The following is a 16672-nucleotide window of genomic DNA, read 5'->3' as shown; positions in this document are numbered from 1 at the left end:
TCCACACTGTGGTAGGAGGAGGTGTTCTGTCTTTTCTTAGGCTTCTTGCAAAATAGCATCTAAGAGTAATCCTGTGTTTCATTTAGACTGTAGCGGATGGTCTCCGCTTCCAAAAAATCACAGAGCCACATGACAGCTCAATCCCCACTCTCAGAACGCCTCTTAACTCCGTTGTGTCTCAGCATGACTGCTGATATTTGAAAATACACTGGCACACATTGCACATTTCTTGTCAAAGTTCTCCAAAAATTGCTTTGAGCATGGCTCTGTCTGCTTTACCTATGAGCCTATAGGCTTATACCTGAAAGTCCTATAGGTCCTTCCCCCTCTAAGATTGGACAGTGAATAGGATGGCTTCAACAATTTCCAACTCACTTTTCCTGCTAAGGGGTAAAATACCAATGACAAAACTACCCAGAATGAGACTTTATGGAACAGGACAGTCAAAGGAGACTGCAACAGATGGCCGAGAGAATTAAAATGTTTTCCTCATTCAGAAGAAACTAAATTACTGAAGCATAATGACTAAGGATGTTCACCACCTTACTGTTCTTGGATTTTAAGTATCTTAAAAAGCCTGGGAAAAGAGAACCCCTAATTTTCCATCTAAGAGTGTCATTACTCAGACAACTCTGAGCCTCTTTTGAAAGGTTTAAGCTGTCTTACCTCTCCAGTGCATTCTTCGGGATTGGCTCATGAATAAAACAGAGCCATAATTGCAGTGACGCAGCCAAATCACATATAATCAATGCTCATTATCCCATCAATTAACACACTAAAATTAAACAAGAGTTAGGGTTTAGTAATCTGCCATCAGTTAAAAAACAAAACAAAAAAGCAAAACACCTTTCTCATGGTGAAGCAATAATTTGCTTTTTCATCTCTAGGACCATAAAACAAGGCATCAAATGTTTTACAGCTTGGTTAATGTGCAAGAAGTTAAGAACATTTTGGTCTTAGAGTCCAGGGCAAAAATATGGATGGAAACGGGAAACTTGATGCACGTATCTCAGCTGCAACAAGCGTCTGGAGAGCAAAGGCAGCCCTTCGCATGCTTGCTTTTTGTAATCTGTAGATTTGACTCTGCATACCTCGAGGATCCTCATTTGTATTACCTTGGCTCCCCAGTCCTCAGGATGATCTGAACTCCGGCAGTGACAGTGAGTAACTTCCCTGTTGGGTGAGAAATGAGTTGAAACAGACATGGGATACGTTATCCGGGATACATTATCCAGGTAGAATGTATCAACAAGCATTGGCAACCCGAGTTGAAGTGGGATATAAAGGGCGAGCCCCTGCCTGGAGGTGAATTTCACCCCAAATGTGCAACAGCAGACCCCCCAGAACACAACTCCGATATGCACCACTTCTTGCTACTCATTCCCTGACCTGCATGGCTTCAAGACAGGTTTTTCACGACCTCTACTTGTCATCTTTGCACATGCTAATGGACTGTTCCCGTATGCTGGTCATCCACGGACATGTGCTCCCAATGTATCCAGCGCAAACCAGACCCCATGCAAACCAAAAAAAAAAAAGAAAGCATGTAGACAGAGATGACTGGTTCATTCCCACAGTAACTCCTGTGATTCTCCTGCTACCTCTCCTGCTTACTCACCTTCCTCTGCCTCAGAGCAAGGAGGGCCCACGTGTGCAGTGTCAAAACACTGCTTGCTACGTCCCCGGTGCCCCAAACCCTAGACTGATTCACCCACTAATCTCTGTTTGCCCCCATATTCACAGCTCCTCTCAAATTCAGGTAAAGTGTGTGTGGGGGGGAGGGTGTGCACCCAACCACAGAGGCTGCCTCATTTGGCCTGGGAGGGCTGGCCTAGCAGTTAATGGAGGGCTTCTCCACCCCCTGACATAGGCCAGTCAATGCCGCACTGGCTTGCACGTGACCAAATCGGCCCTGTATCACTCTGACAATGGATGGTGTGCCACCAACCTCTGAGCTCACCTTCCCCACCATTTTGGCCCATCTCTTCTACCATGCTGTCTCTAGAGGTAGCCAATGCTGGTCAAAGGAAGATGAAAAATCTCTATAATGTAGCAACCATGCCATGTTGTATTTGGGTGAAAAATCCATGCCTGCATGCCGCAAGCAATCAATTCATACTCTGCAGCATGAGATTTAATTACTCTTAGCTTGCACAGAGTAGCTGCAAATGTTGTTAGGGCTCATGGCACTTTCCACCTCTATTTAAAATTCAGCCAGAAGTAGTTGACATTTTGTAAACACATAATTGAAATACACAGATAAACAACTGAAAGAGGGCAACTCTGTGACCCGGGCATGAACTAACAGGTTTCTTCCATCTATCGTGTCTGTGATTCTGTGTTAAGGATATATATGCAAACTTAAATATTGAAGAGAAAACACAAATCTTTTTTAAATGATCAGATTTCACAATATTAAGCAACTTTCTGTCGAAGTATTTTGTTCAGGCTTTAAACCCAGATACACACACACATACGGCACGTAAGAATATACTTGTGTATATATACACATTATTCTGTTTTACACAGCTATCTTGATTTCTAGCTATACTGTAATGTGCAAATCATTCATTATTATTGACTGGACAAGTTTTAGCAGATTTCACATGCCCACAATAATGCACACACAAACACATGACTGCATAAATTATTCATGCAATCATTTAAATTAATTGCAGCTGCAAAAGACCAGGCTATGAAGTTTCTTCTTGGCATTCTCCCAGAGGTGTTTCCTTTTTTATACACTAAAGAATTCCAAATCTTCATGTTGGTCTACATTTCTAATACAATATGTACCATGTCATGAGAGTCCTGAATTCTATGGCGTTGAACTCAACAATACCTATAAACATGCATGGGCTTGCCCAGGTTTGGGAGGGAGTATATTTTGAGTAAAGACTAACAGCTTAGTAGATATCATTACAGCTACCACTAAAATTTAAAGCCCAAACAAGAATAATGGATTTGGCAGGGCTTCCCTTTTCCTAATGCCTTCAGACTTTCTAGCCCTGACATCTCTTCAATCAAAACATAGTTGTGTAGTCTTATGGGAGCAGAAATGCTGCTAAATTGCAGCCAAGAAGGTAATATATTAGGGTTTTTTTGGTAAGGGGAATTTCATTCTCATTGGGATCTTATCTTCATATGAACGAATGAATTCTATTAGTATGGATTATTATAAAATGTACCATTGTTAAGAGTAGTTTGATTTTAATAATAATTGTTGTGGCTATTTAAAATAATCTTCCTTCCTTTCACTACTAAAATAAATACAGGATATGACATTATTTGCTTAGGTCATCTCTTGGGTTGAGACTTGTAAATACTTATTTACAGGTGCCAAAGTTGATGTCTCATATGTAGGTCCAAATCTTCTTGAAGTTTGTGTAATTTTCTAGATACGGTGGCCAGGTGTCCAGTTTTCGACCGGAACACCGGTTCGAAAAGGGACCCTGACGGATCAAGTCATCACTGATGACTGGGTCATTAAAAGTCCAGTTGGCATGAGGCTGGCTCTGTGCAGCTCCCTGGAAACGATGACATATCCCTGCAGCCCCTAGGCAGAAGTATTGCCAGGGGGCTCTGCATGCTGCCCCCGCCCTGAGCACCAGCTCCGCAGCTCTCATTGCGTGGGAATTCCCCACTACATGCCAACCCCCTGCCCCAGCCTGGAGCACCCTTCCACATCCTGACCCCCTCATTTCTGGCCCCAGAGCATGCACCCCCAACCAGAGCCCTCCCTCCCGCACCCCAACTCCCAGTCCCAGCCCGGTGAAAATGAATGAGTTGGTGACGGTGGGGGGAGAGCAAGCGACAGAGGGAGGTGGGATGGAGTGAGTGGGGGTGGAACCTCAGAGAAGGGGCAGAGTGGGGCAGGGCCTTGCGGAAGGGGTGGGGCAGGGGTGGGGCAAGGGTGTTCGGTTTTGTGTGATTATAAAGTTGGCAACCCTATTTCTACAGCATTCTTTTTATATATTTACCAAACATTTCATCAACAGATTTTTTTAAAATGGAATTAAAAAAAAATTCTGGTGGAAACTGTTTTGATAAAACAAAATTCTCCTGCAAGGTTTGCAACCCAAGTATTGCAGCCAAAGCATGAGAAGCTGAAAGTGATATTGACCAGAGCAGGTACACTTAATGTTTCTACTACTCTACACTTTGAAATACATTATATATCCTCAAAATGGGAAAACCATTAGAAGTAGATCTTTAAGTGCACCCATTATATAAAAACTGGTCCACTTATCCCAATGGTCTAGCATATGTCTTTAATCCCTTCACCAGTGTGTACATCTCCCCCTCCCCTTTGGTGAACGGAATCAGACCTGCTAAATTATTTGTGAATTTTCTCGTGTTCTGTTTGCTGGCCTAAAAAGAGGACACAGGATCCAATTCTGCGAGCACTAATGGTGATTTGCCTTTAGCTCATGTGGTTGAACCCTGTGTTACTAGAACAAACAATCCAGAGTCCTATCCCCTGTCTGCATACATGTAATTTAGCTGATGACCGTTGCACCTATATGTACATAGCCACAGCTTGTTACACGCCAAGTGGCAGCAATTCACTAAAGTCTGTATCCACTGACTTTCTGGTTTCCCCTGGAATCAAGCACAGAACAACTGGAGTCAGAGCTTTGGTCCGGTATAGTCTGAGCCATGGCTTTGGGGATCCATTCTTGGCTGGAAGCTGAATCTGTTCTGGATTTTTAACATGCGTTCGATCAGCACGTACTAGTTAATTTCAAAGGGACTCTACGCGTGTGGGAAATTCTCACTGACATCAATGAATGCTATTCAGCAGGAGAATGGACACCCTTTTAATAACCAGATCCTGCAAACACATACAGAACTTTGTACGTGAGTGGTCCTACTGAATTCAAGGGGACTATCAATCTATAAGTAGGTTGGGGACTGAATTTTTTTTTTTTTTTTACAATATTGATGGATGCTATCAACGTTTATTTAAGTTTTTATTTTATCAATGTAAATTTTCAGTTGCGGGAAATTATGGTGCAGGGCGTCAGACAATTATTTAATGACAATAGACACTGAGATTCAAAAAGTTAAATCTTTATAATGGTTAAAACCCAACGCATCAACTTCACATTTCAAAACATCCATAGTAAATATCCTAAAATCAGACTCTGGGAAGTTCTCAAGCTGCATTTTTCATACTTGGCCTATCCGTAAATTTTGATGACCAATGTCAATATTTTGTCATTGGTTTGTGTGTGGGTAGGGTGAAACTGATGTTTACCAACATTTACTGATAGGCTAGGCTTGGAAGGACTCTACTTATGCATTGCCCTTAAATTGTTAAAGGGCTTGTATGACAGAGCATATTATAGAAATGCTGTTGGCATTGTAATATTTTCCCGTCTAGGAAGCTGTTTAAATGGCATGTTGGGAGAGGGTTTCAGGTTGGACTGCTACGCAAAGGAAAGTCACTTCATCTTTAAAAACAAATGGATTATGAGCATCCTGACAGAAGGAGGGCAAAGTTGCTGGGAGACGTAGGGTACAAAAATACTCACAGGACAATCATTTTCCAGTAAGTGGTTTATTTCTCAAAGTACCGTTTTGGGCCACTCCACCCCTGTGTTCTGTGTTCCTCACCCCAAACAAACCAGAGTGGCAGCTCAGGAACATTTGCCTTTCGGCTGCCATTGCTCTTTTCTAGCTCATCGCTGGAGGCTTCATCCTACTCCTACTGGCAAAACTCCCAGAATCAGGGCCTGACTCCTTCCTTTGCAGGGCACTCATTCACCTTCACTACCAGAGCCTGCATAATAATGATCAAAGGATCATGACTGTATTAATGTAGTTGTGTGCAGTGGGCTGAGGAGGCGGTTTATGAGTTCATTTTGGGAACAGCAAGTGCATTGTTGAAAGGTTTGCCATTTACTTCCATCCATCATGAACAGACACATTATATATCTCCATTGCAATGATCACTCTTCTGCATAAACCATCTTCCCTTCTGATTGAAACACACCCCTCCTGAAGTCAAGCAACTCAGACTTGGCAGTCAAATTCTGGAGGATGGAGTCATGGTGAGCATGCGTCTCCCTGAGAAGTGATAATGTCTTCTTGTGGGCTAAACTACTCATTTGATGCTCTTTGGTTTTCTTCTATAATCTGGTTAACTCCAGGTCTTCCACATTCCAGAAACAGGACTTTCAAGCTTGTTCTCACTTCCCAAGCATAACAGTGCTCTAGTATTTACCTTTTCTGAAAGAATTCTGATGGTCTTTGTGATGGGGACCACTTCGCCAAACGGAAATACAAATGACTGCACCACCTGGGACACCAGTAGAGCTGTGCATCAGGAATCAGACCCGTTTGGGATTAGCGGAGAATCCCACCGTGTATCAGTTGAGCACTTTTGCCCACACAATCCTCCCTGAATTCGCTCTTCAGAAATATGTACGTGTAGTTCTGAGAGTGGAATTTAGCTCTGTGGTCATTAATGATTCAATTATTAATGAAGCCCACTGCAGAAGACAAAGCAGGTGAAATGTCATTTTGAAAAGCTATTAGAATCAGTCTCTGTCTGAGGGGAAAAGTCATTTCTCATTTCAAGTCCAGACACCTTTCAGAATACGGCATATCACTTTGGACCAAATTCTGCTCTGTAACCCATGGTTGTAGAGTGCTCTGACCCATGGAGCCGGTGGAGAATCCTAATGAATTCAGGCACCAAACTCACTTAGACTCATTTGAAAATATCGGGTGTAAGGTGTAAATGCACACACCACTCTTTGGTACAATTATTCAGCTACATAATTCACCTGTTAAAACCCCACCCCCAAAGCATTTTATTAAAGGAAATTTGGGGGAAAAAAATCTCTTTACTGGAAATACATCACTGAACTGGTTCTTAGGCATGTGCCAGTAGCCTTCAGAAGAGCAAATTTCTGTTAAAGAAAAAGACACACAAGGGTGAAAATGTAAATAAAGAAAATGGCAGCGAACGGCAATGACAAGTATTCCCCATACCACTAAAACTTAATGTTGATGCACTGAAAACGTTACATTAGATATATAGTTCAGATAAGGAATGATGTGTCAAGCTGCTGTCGATATTAATCTTGAAATGTAGTTTATTCCTGATGTTGGAAGGATTCCAGAAGGAAAAAGCTACAGTGTTTCCTCAAAGGAAGGAATAAAATATATGTTAGGGGAATGTATAAGTTAAGGAGCACATCCATTCCAGAGAGAGAGTTTTGAATCAATCTGGTTTAAAAGAAGTAGACTGAAGGACTTAAAGGTTTATGACACAGTGGACTATAGAACCACTAGATAGGTATACAATGAAAGGGAAATATTTGAGATAGGCATGAAACAGACTCAGAGGACTATTATTATTTGAGGTGTTTTTTAAAAATCTCTAATATTAACTGTGGTGCTCTGGAGATACTGCATGTGGCAGAATAAAGACAGATGCATGCAACGGCTTCTTTCATCAATACATCAGAGACTTTGCCAGGCATAAATACAGAGCTAGATCTCAGTTTTAAACAACTCTTTTTAATTCATAGGATATGCAAATTGGGAATAATTAGGCTACTTGGGTCAAACGCTTACGCGATGAATCCATCCACAGAACCTCAGCATCTCCTTGCGTCTCGCTTGTTACCCAACCTTTATGATTTATCACAGGCCAACTCAGTGCCAAGCAGAAGACAAGATATAACCACTGATCTGCAGAGATTTATGGGAATAAAGAAAATATCCGACTAGGCTTATGGGCTGCCCTGCGAATGCAGGAGGCATAGTTGGCCTCCTGGTTTTTGTACTGCTCCGGGAAGTAAATTCCATTTCTCTGCTCGGTTCTCAATATACTGTAGGAGGGGGGGGGTAGAGTCAAGGCTCTGCTCCCTCCTCCCTCCAGACTAACTGTGCTAGAGAGGGGAATGTAGTACCTTTGCACAGCCTGCTGCCCCTGGCATGCCAGAAGCAGTGGTACAATGTACCCGACCACAGAGTGTGTCCCTAAATGGCAGCAAAAGGCCACTGGAGCCTTGTTCTTCCTTTGCTTAGCTTTATAGCTGGTGGACAATACAAATATTGGAGAATTTGCATGGGAAAGACAAGGGAATTTTAGCCACCCGGATTCAATGGAGTTACTGCGGATTTATACCCATCACGACGAAGAGCAAAAAACTCAGGCCTTATACATAGATCCCAGAGCCAAAAGAGACCATAGTGATCATCTAGTCTGACCACTTGTGTAACACAGGCCAGGGAACTGCCCCAAAGTCATTCCTAGAGCAGATTGTTTAGAAAAACATCCCATCTTGATTTAAAAATCGTCAGTGATGGAGAATCCAGACCTTGGGTAGTTGTTCCAGTTGTTAATTACTCTCACTGCCTTATTTCCAATCCGAATTGTCTAGCTTTACCTTCCAGCCACTGGACTACGTTAGACCTCTCTCTCTAGATTGGAGAGCCCATTAGGAAATATTTGTTTCCCATGTAGATACTTACAAGACTTGATCACAGTCTATATTTTATTTCTCTAGAACTCCTACGCTGCACCTCCTGCTTCTCCAGTGTTAAGCCAGGCCTGCCCTAGAAGTCTGTGCTGAAACCCCATTGTAGACAGAGCCTCAGGAATCCTCACCCAGTGTGGGAGGGAATCAGCAATCTCTGTGTCTCTGCTCCCCATGCTCCAGGCCCCACAGCTCCCTCTGTCTATGAGGGCTGGAAACAGGGCCAGCCCAGGGTGAGGCAGGGGAGATGCCCATCGCTACCCAGGTGGAGGGCTAACGCATCCAGGGGTTACTCTCTGCAGCTCTCATTTTGCTGGGATAACCTGCCGTTTAAGCGGATGTGTGGTGGGGGGAGGGGAGCAGCTCTGGAAGGCAGGGAGTTGGGCAAGGCTGCAGGGAGCCCAGGGGCAAGCATCGAGGCACACACGTGGCCTTGGGCTTTGAGACACAAGCACTGCCTGCTACTTGGAGGGAAAAGGAGTGTGTGGGGAGGGAAGGGGATAAAAGCCTCCATGTTGTAATAATACAAACATGTCTAACGGCTAGGATAGCGGAGAAATGGGCAACAAAGAGAAACACACAGGAAGGATTATAAATGAGCAGGAAGGACTGCCCTGAACATCAAGGGACATGTATGCTTCAAGGCTGACCTAGTTATTTAACTAATTAGCAGATACACCCACTAATAACGCAGTGGGAAAGAAATCCGTCCGCACACAGTCCTGTCTGTGTGCACACAGCGTGCACACAGGACTTTGAAGAGGAAGCTGGAGTTTACAGAGCCATTTATTTGCCTTGCATTAGGAAACACCAAACTCAGTGTTTTTTCTCCTGATGCTCCCCTGGGATGTAACTGGCCCTATACCATGACTTTAACACAAAGGGAATGTTCCTGCATATTCTCCAGTTGTAACAGATACAAATGCATGCATGGATTTTTGTTTTCATTTTTGCGGTTGCTATATTATATTCATCAGAGAAGATAGAGAGGGAAAAAACTTATTGGACCTTGCAACCCACACGCCTGACCATGAAACTATTGTCCCCAGGCAGAGGATGTATCAGATACCAATCAACTCATTATGGCTAAACACTATTAAAGAGCCTGTATATCCTACTCCTTCCTTGAATATATTACTGTATAAGTTCTTTTTTGAGCATGGATATGTTGTTTGGTTCTATTACTAAGTCATTCCCTCAGTTCTGTTTTTCAGATGAAAATGTTTGCCCATCCTGGCTAATAGCCATTGATGGATCTGTCGTCCATGAACTTATCTAGCTCTTTTTGAACCCTGTTATAGACTTGGCCCCCACAACATCCTCTGGCAAGGAGTTCCATAGGTTGACTGCATTGTATGAAAAAATACTTCTTTTTGTTTGTTTTAAACCTTCCGCCTATTCATTTCATTTGGTGACTCCTAGTTATTGTGTTATGAGAAGGAGTAAATAACACTTCCTTATTTATTTTCTCCACACTAGTCATGATTTTATAGACCTCTATCATATTCCCCTTAGTCGTCTCTTTTCCAAGCTGAAAAGTCCCAGTCTTATTAATTTCTCCTCATCTGCCAGCCGTTCCATACCCCTCATCATTTTGGTTGCCCTTTTCTGAACCTTTTCCAATTCCAATATGTCTGTTTTACATTTAAGGGCGCTCAGGACAGAAAGTCACAAGTGCCTAGAGACAGTCTCTCCCCCAGTTCAAGAAACTGGGGGGCACCAAACTAAAGGGGCAAAGCTGGAAGATCACCCCACACACACACACACACAGTCCAGTTTTTTGTTTTGTTCTGGACAATTAAACAACACAGTACTGATTTATTAATACTTGGAGAGAGAAAGAGAGAGAGAGACACACACACACACAGAAATTGGACTGTATACGTTAAAATTGGGTATTTTTATGTTGTGACACTGACTTACCAGAAATGAATCATGTCTCCAAATGTATGTCTGTACAATCCTTGTAAAAATCTTGGAAAATACTCAAAATGAGAATTATTTTACACTGTTATAATACCACCATACTCTTCAAATGTACATTGTATGCATTAACTTTATTAGGGTCAAATAGATATCACAATATAGATCCATCCACTGAGTAGCCATAAACTGGTTACAACAATCATATAAGACTATGCTGTTTTATGCTTTTAACATTACAGCTCATACAATATTATAGACGGATACACTTTTATTTAGAAATGCAGATGATCAGTTTCGATTATGATGCTGTGTTTCAGGCTTCAAACTGAGTAAGAAAAGAGAGTTTAGGGTGACCCTTTTGGCTACACAGAATCCCATGTACTGTAAGAAGCAAAGTCCAAATCTTCAGTGAAGCGATGCCAATTTACACCTGCTAGGAATCTGACCTCTATATATTTTAAGATGAGGTTTTTTAGATTTTGCCAGTTTCCTAACATTTACTGATAGCACCAAAACCATTATTCAAAACCAGCATTCACCATAATGATGGAACAGAAGTGTCATTTAATGATTTTCAAATGGCATCGATAGAAATATTTCCATCCGGAATAAAGGAATAATTACGCTTTGTAATGCTGACTAACAATGATCTATGTCCTTGCCATGTTTTGTTAAATTAAGTACATGACACATGGCATATTTTTCACATGGTTTTGGTTACTGATATCTGCACCTCTGTTATCCTAATTAAATAAATATCTTTGTAAACATATAACACAGTTACTTGGTCCTTAGTTTTCACAGCTCACGTTAAAATTTTCACAAAACATCAATAGAAATAGTGATTTATAGAATGAATACTGAGCTTAGTTAACCGGAATAAACATTGGTCAGGTACCATTTATGCTACTGAATGCTCTCTCAAGGAAAAACATTTTAGTTACAGAGCATTCAGAACTTGGGTAAGCCATATACCCAATTCTGCAAAATATATAAAATATACATACATTTTCTTAAACATACATTTAACAAAAAAAGGAGTGGCAGAAATTGAAAAGTTCCATATACAGGGTCCAAAACATTCTGTTGGTGTGAAACTGCTTATCCATGCACTAAGTCACACAGGAACTGGTTAATCAAAATAATAATTAAAAAAATTCCTCTGGAAAAAATATACTAAAAACAAACGCTCTAAAGCATTACAAACAGGCAGTCTTGAAAATTTAGGAGTAATGTTACATGCATCATGATATACTGAATAATCTTTAGAAATCAGAATAAAACACTTCTGTTTCTCACCAAAATGCAGAAGAAAAATTCTATTCTACTTCATTATGTTATGCATATTACACAATACAGACTTAAGGCTACAAAATGCTTTTACCATTTTAGTACACATACAAACTACCATAAAGTTATCTATACAATACATACAACAATACTTCAGTTCACCACCTGTGATGAATACATCATCATCAGTTGTCTAGTGACAAAAATAACAAACTAGCCACCACCATCTGCTTCAATAGGTACCATTAGATCTTTGATTTACATTACATACTCTCTTGGAGTATTAATTTATTTAAACTTTCTTTACAAATCTGGTGCCACTGAAACCTAGTGTTGTTACACTGTCTACATATAAGGGGTGTAGGAATGCAAATTCTGTGAATGCTAAATTTGATTGGCAAATGAGGTGGGCCCACTCTGATTATAGCTCTGTTGCTGGCCATATTCACCCACTTGGCCATAGTTGGCTTGTTGGCCAAAGCCTGCAGGTTGGTTATATCCTCCAGTTGGACCATAGTTGTCTTGATTATAACCACCTTGGTTATAGCTGCTTGATTGTTTCTCCATGGTGTCTGGAGGGTGCCTCTGGCCTGAGGAATGCCACCCAGTCTCCTTAAAAACAAACCAAATATTTCCTGCCCAGAGAATAAAGTTCAAGAATCCAAAGACCTAAACAAGAATCAAAGCAATTCATGAGTACAAAGGCATGATTTTTGTGGCCCAGTATATATGTAATGTTCAGCTTTATCCAATACACTTCTTTTAATGAAATGAGCAAAGGCAATTTAAAGACAACCCTTCCCAAAAGGCTCAGGAAGCTACATGCTCAGCTGTGAAACAGGGGTCCATGCCTACCCCAAAATAGTCAAGGACTGAGGCTGTAAAGCCCATCTTTTTGCCCAGTTAGCTAAACCAGTTGGGGCTTGATGGGGATGGTGGTTTATAGGGGATGGGAGTTGGGAGGGAAAGCCTTGCCTATTTTGTTGGGTTGGTGGTTGAAGGTTTTGCTGTCGTCTTTGTAATATTAATTAGTGTTAGAGGCACTCATAATTTGCTGAAACTTAAACTTTGTATGGGAACGGGCCAGTCTGACAAATTTCAATTTTTTTTTTATGTGTCAAAATGTTCTCCCCCCACCCACCCTCGCCCTTTTCTAAATGAACAGTCCTGCTTCTCGCTTTGAAATGACTTGGCTTAGGAATTCAAAGTAAAAATTAAAGCCAAAATCGAAACAAAATTTCAATTGACCCAACCTGAATAGAGAAAAAAATGTCTAAATCGTGAACATTTTGCCAGGGCAGGAAGACCATTTTCCTCCCAGCTCTACATAAGACAAAGACAGAGTGTTTCTTTTTCAACATGTGATGGTAGATTGAAGCTGAAAGCAAAGAGACCCTTCATGGCCCCCAGGAAAGGCAGTGCGAGCGTGCACCGTACTAATTCCGGATTTTGTGTCTCATCCCGATGCTGCCGCTGCAGCCACCTTTGCTGGGCTTTGATGTTCCATCTGCAGAGCTCATTGCCGCTGAAGAAAACGCCTTTGCAGGAGAAGGCAATACACAAGCAGATACTGAATTACTGGTGGGGTGTATGGAAGGGTGCTCTTATGGACGGTCTGGCTTAGATCCTGGATGCATGGGGATGAGCATCCAGATGGATAGATAAGCAAAAGCTGGAGTGTCAAAGGAAGGGAAATGGCTTGTTGGCGGTTCAAAATTTAGCTAAGCATTGGAACCTTGGTCCGGAAGATCTTTGGTGCAGGGGCCATATCTACCTCGGTATGGCATAAATATTCCGCACATTAGAGCACCACACATGTGGGATATACATTCATAAAATCACACTTATTTTATAGGTGTATTCCCAATGTTCACTTCCAAAGCGAGCTGACTGTTGAATGAAACTACCTGTAAGTCAGTCTATAATTTTTCTCCATGGTAACTATCTCAGTGAGGCAGCATTTTCAGTCAAATCACTGGCAACATTTTAGGAACTTCCAAAGAAGCCAGTGGACCTACATTGATTTATACCAGCTGAGGATGTGGCCCAATCTGTATGTCTGGAGAGCTGAAAATACGTGCACACACTTTCATTGCCTGACAGTAAAAAAAATAAACAGATCTACTTACAACCGAAGTATTTAAGCTTGACATAACAGGGCTGCGCACAGGCATGCATTTGTTAGACTGCTGTTTGCAAGCCGACATCAGTAATAGCACTTCGTCTGGATCAGTAGCAACCTTTACATCAGACAGTCCCTTGGCCCAAGCAGACGAACCCACCAGCCACAAGAAGGAGAAGACCACTGTCACGATGAAGTCCTGTAAAACCAGATGAGACAAAAGCATTAGATAGATGGGTCAACTGGGCAGCGAAAGCATCAGAGGAAATGTATCAACAAATCAAACTTCAGATTATAGGACAGAAAGAGAGCTTTGTATTTCCTGGAAATAATATGGTGGTCTTAACCCACAGACAGAATTTTCAAAAGTGCTCATTGCCCCCAATTAGGTAGAGACTTTCAGTCCCTGGAAAAATCATGGAGCAGGTCCTCAAGGAATCAATTTTGAAGCATTTAGAGGAGAGGAAAGTGATCAGGAACAGTCAGCATGGATTCACCAAGGGAAGGTCATGCTGGACTAGCCTAATTGCTTTCTATGATTAGATAACTGGATCTGTGGATGAGGGGAAAGCAGTGGACATGTTATTCCTTGACTTTAGCAAAGCTTTTGATCCGGTCTCCCACAGTATTCTTGCCAGCAAGTTAAAGAAGTATGCGCTGGATAAATGGATGATAAGGTGGATAGAAAGCTGGCTAGATCATCAGGCTCAACAGGTAGTGATCAATGGCTCCATGTCTAGTTGGCAGCCGGTATCAAGCGGAGTGCCCCAAGGGTCAGTCCTGGGACCGATTTTGTTCAATATCTTCATTAATGATCTGGAGGATGGTGTGGATTGCACCCTCAGCAAGGTTGCAGATGACACTAAACTGGGAAGAGTGGTAGATAGGCTGGAGGGTAGGGATAAGATACAGAGGGACGATTGGAATTAGAAGATTGGGCCAAAAGAAATCTGATGAGGTTCAACAAGGACAAGTGCAGAGTCCTGCACTTAGGACGGAAGACCCCCATGCACTGCTACAGACTAGGGACTGAGTGGCTAGTCAGCAGGTCTGCAGAAAAGGACCTAGGGGTGACAGTGAACGAGAAGCTGGATATGCGTCAACAGTGTGCCCTTGTTGCCAAGAAGGCCAATGACATTTTAGGCTGTATAAGCAGGAGCATTGACAGCAGATTGAGGGACGTGATCGTTCCCCTCTAATCGACATTGGTGAGGCCTCATCTGGAGTACTGTGTCCAGTTTTGGGCCCCACACTACAAGAAGGATGTGGAAAAATTGGAAAGAGTCCAGCGGAGGGCAACAAAATGATTAGGGGGCTGGAGCACATGATTTATGAAGAGAGGCTGAGGGAACTGGGATTATTTAGTCTGCAGAAGAGAAGAATGAGGGGGGATTTGATAGCTGCTTTCAGCTACCTGAAGGGGGGTTCCAAAGAGGATGGCTCTAGACTGTTCTCAGTGGTAGCAGATGACAGAACGAGGAGTAATGGTCTCAAGTTGCAGTGGGGGAGGTTTAGGTTGGATATTAGGAAAAACTTTTTCACTAGGAGGGTGGTGAAGCGTTACCTAGGGAGGTGGTGGAATCTCCTTCCTTAGAGGTTTTTAAGGTCAGGCTTGACAAAGCCCTGGCTGGGATGATTTAGTGGCGGATTGATCCTGCTTTGAGCAGAGGGTTGGACTAGATGACCTCCTGAGGTCCCTTCCAACCCTGATATTCTATGATTCAATGAAATGAGCACAGATCCAATTTAAGTTTCTAAGTAAGTGGCCAGATTTTCAGAAGAATCTATCCAGCCTGCTGGATGCTGAACTATCTTGAAAATCTGTCCCTCAGTGTCACAACGCAGGCTGCTGGGTGGTGAGTGAATTTGTAAATCTGGCCCTGATTTAGATGTAAGAGCTGAACTCTCAGTCTGGCCATACAAGCAGTTCCACAAAATGCTTCTTCATTTTAGCTCAGTTACCATATGCTGTGTGCTTAGGGGTTCCTTTGCAAAATGCTGTCATTGTGCATCAGTGTTTCAGCTGAGCGCCCTCTGAAGCTGACTAGCCCGTTACTACTAGGAACAGCAAACCAACCAAACAAAAACGTTCCAAGGGCTTGATTCTGCAAGGTACCAAGCACCATTACCTACTTCCTGTCAATGTGAGGCCACAAGAGAATGAACTTCAGGGCTTTATGAGTCTCACTAATGACCGAAACTGCATTTATTCTGAACTGCTTTGCCAGTTTTCTGTTATGGATATGCCTATACACATACACACTCTCACTTTTTACAGGAACAAGTGACCAAACTCTATTGCTACTGTGTGGGTCTCGGGAGGAAAAAAAAGTGTTATTTTTCAAGCTTTTTATGTCCTGCTAAAACTAAGGAGCCATTCTACTGTCACTGTTCATCCCATCTGTCAGTCTGCAGCAGATGGTTGACGTGTTGCGAGTCTAACGCACAACTCATTACATGATTGTGTCTCGGTATCCCACCATCTCCCATGCAGGCTGCTTTCCCTCTCTTGCCCTTTCGCCTCCCTCCGGCCTTAACCTATAAGGGAGATATGACTGGACATGAAAGAACGCAATACAAAGTGCAGTATGGTGGGCTGACATGCAAAGCATAAGTGATTTTTAAATTTAGAGGAGGGTCACCTCCTCAGTAGCGCCCCCCCCCGTGTCCTTTTAACACTGGAAGCCACTCAAATCCCTAAGCCACCCTTACAAGAAATAATGAGGAAGCGATTTCTTCACCCTCACAAACAGGATTAAATTTACTGCACCTCAATAGAATGCCAAAAGCTAGCTACATTTTTTTAATGGCAAACCTTTCTGACACATACAGGACT

General features: G+C 42.3%; 1 protein-coding gene across 1 annotated transcript in view; it reads right to left on the bottom strand.

The window, feature by feature from the left end:
• Positions 1-12014: 12014 nt before the first annotated feature.
• SYNPR (synaptoporin) overlaps positions 12015-16672 on the bottom strand; it is a 174904-nt gene continuing 170246 nt past the window's right edge. The window contains exons 5-6 of the mRNA XM_073350984.1: positions 13844-14035; positions 12015-12383 (exon numbers count right to left, since the gene is read on the bottom strand). Of these exons, the coding sequence (XP_073207085.1) occupies positions 12099-12383; positions 13844-14035 (477 nt within the window). The 3' untranslated portion in view covers positions 12015-12098. The remainder of the gene's footprint in view (positions 12384-13843; positions 14036-16672) is intronic.

The sequence above is a fragment of the Lepidochelys kempii genome, chromosome 7 (assembly GCF_965140265.1).
Source record: "Lepidochelys kempii isolate rLepKem1 chromosome 7, rLepKem1.hap2, whole genome shotgun sequence".
Taxonomy (NCBI): Eukaryota; Metazoa; Chordata; order Testudines; family Cheloniidae; genus Lepidochelys; species Lepidochelys kempii.
This window is presented reverse-complemented; position numbering and strand designations above follow the sequence as displayed.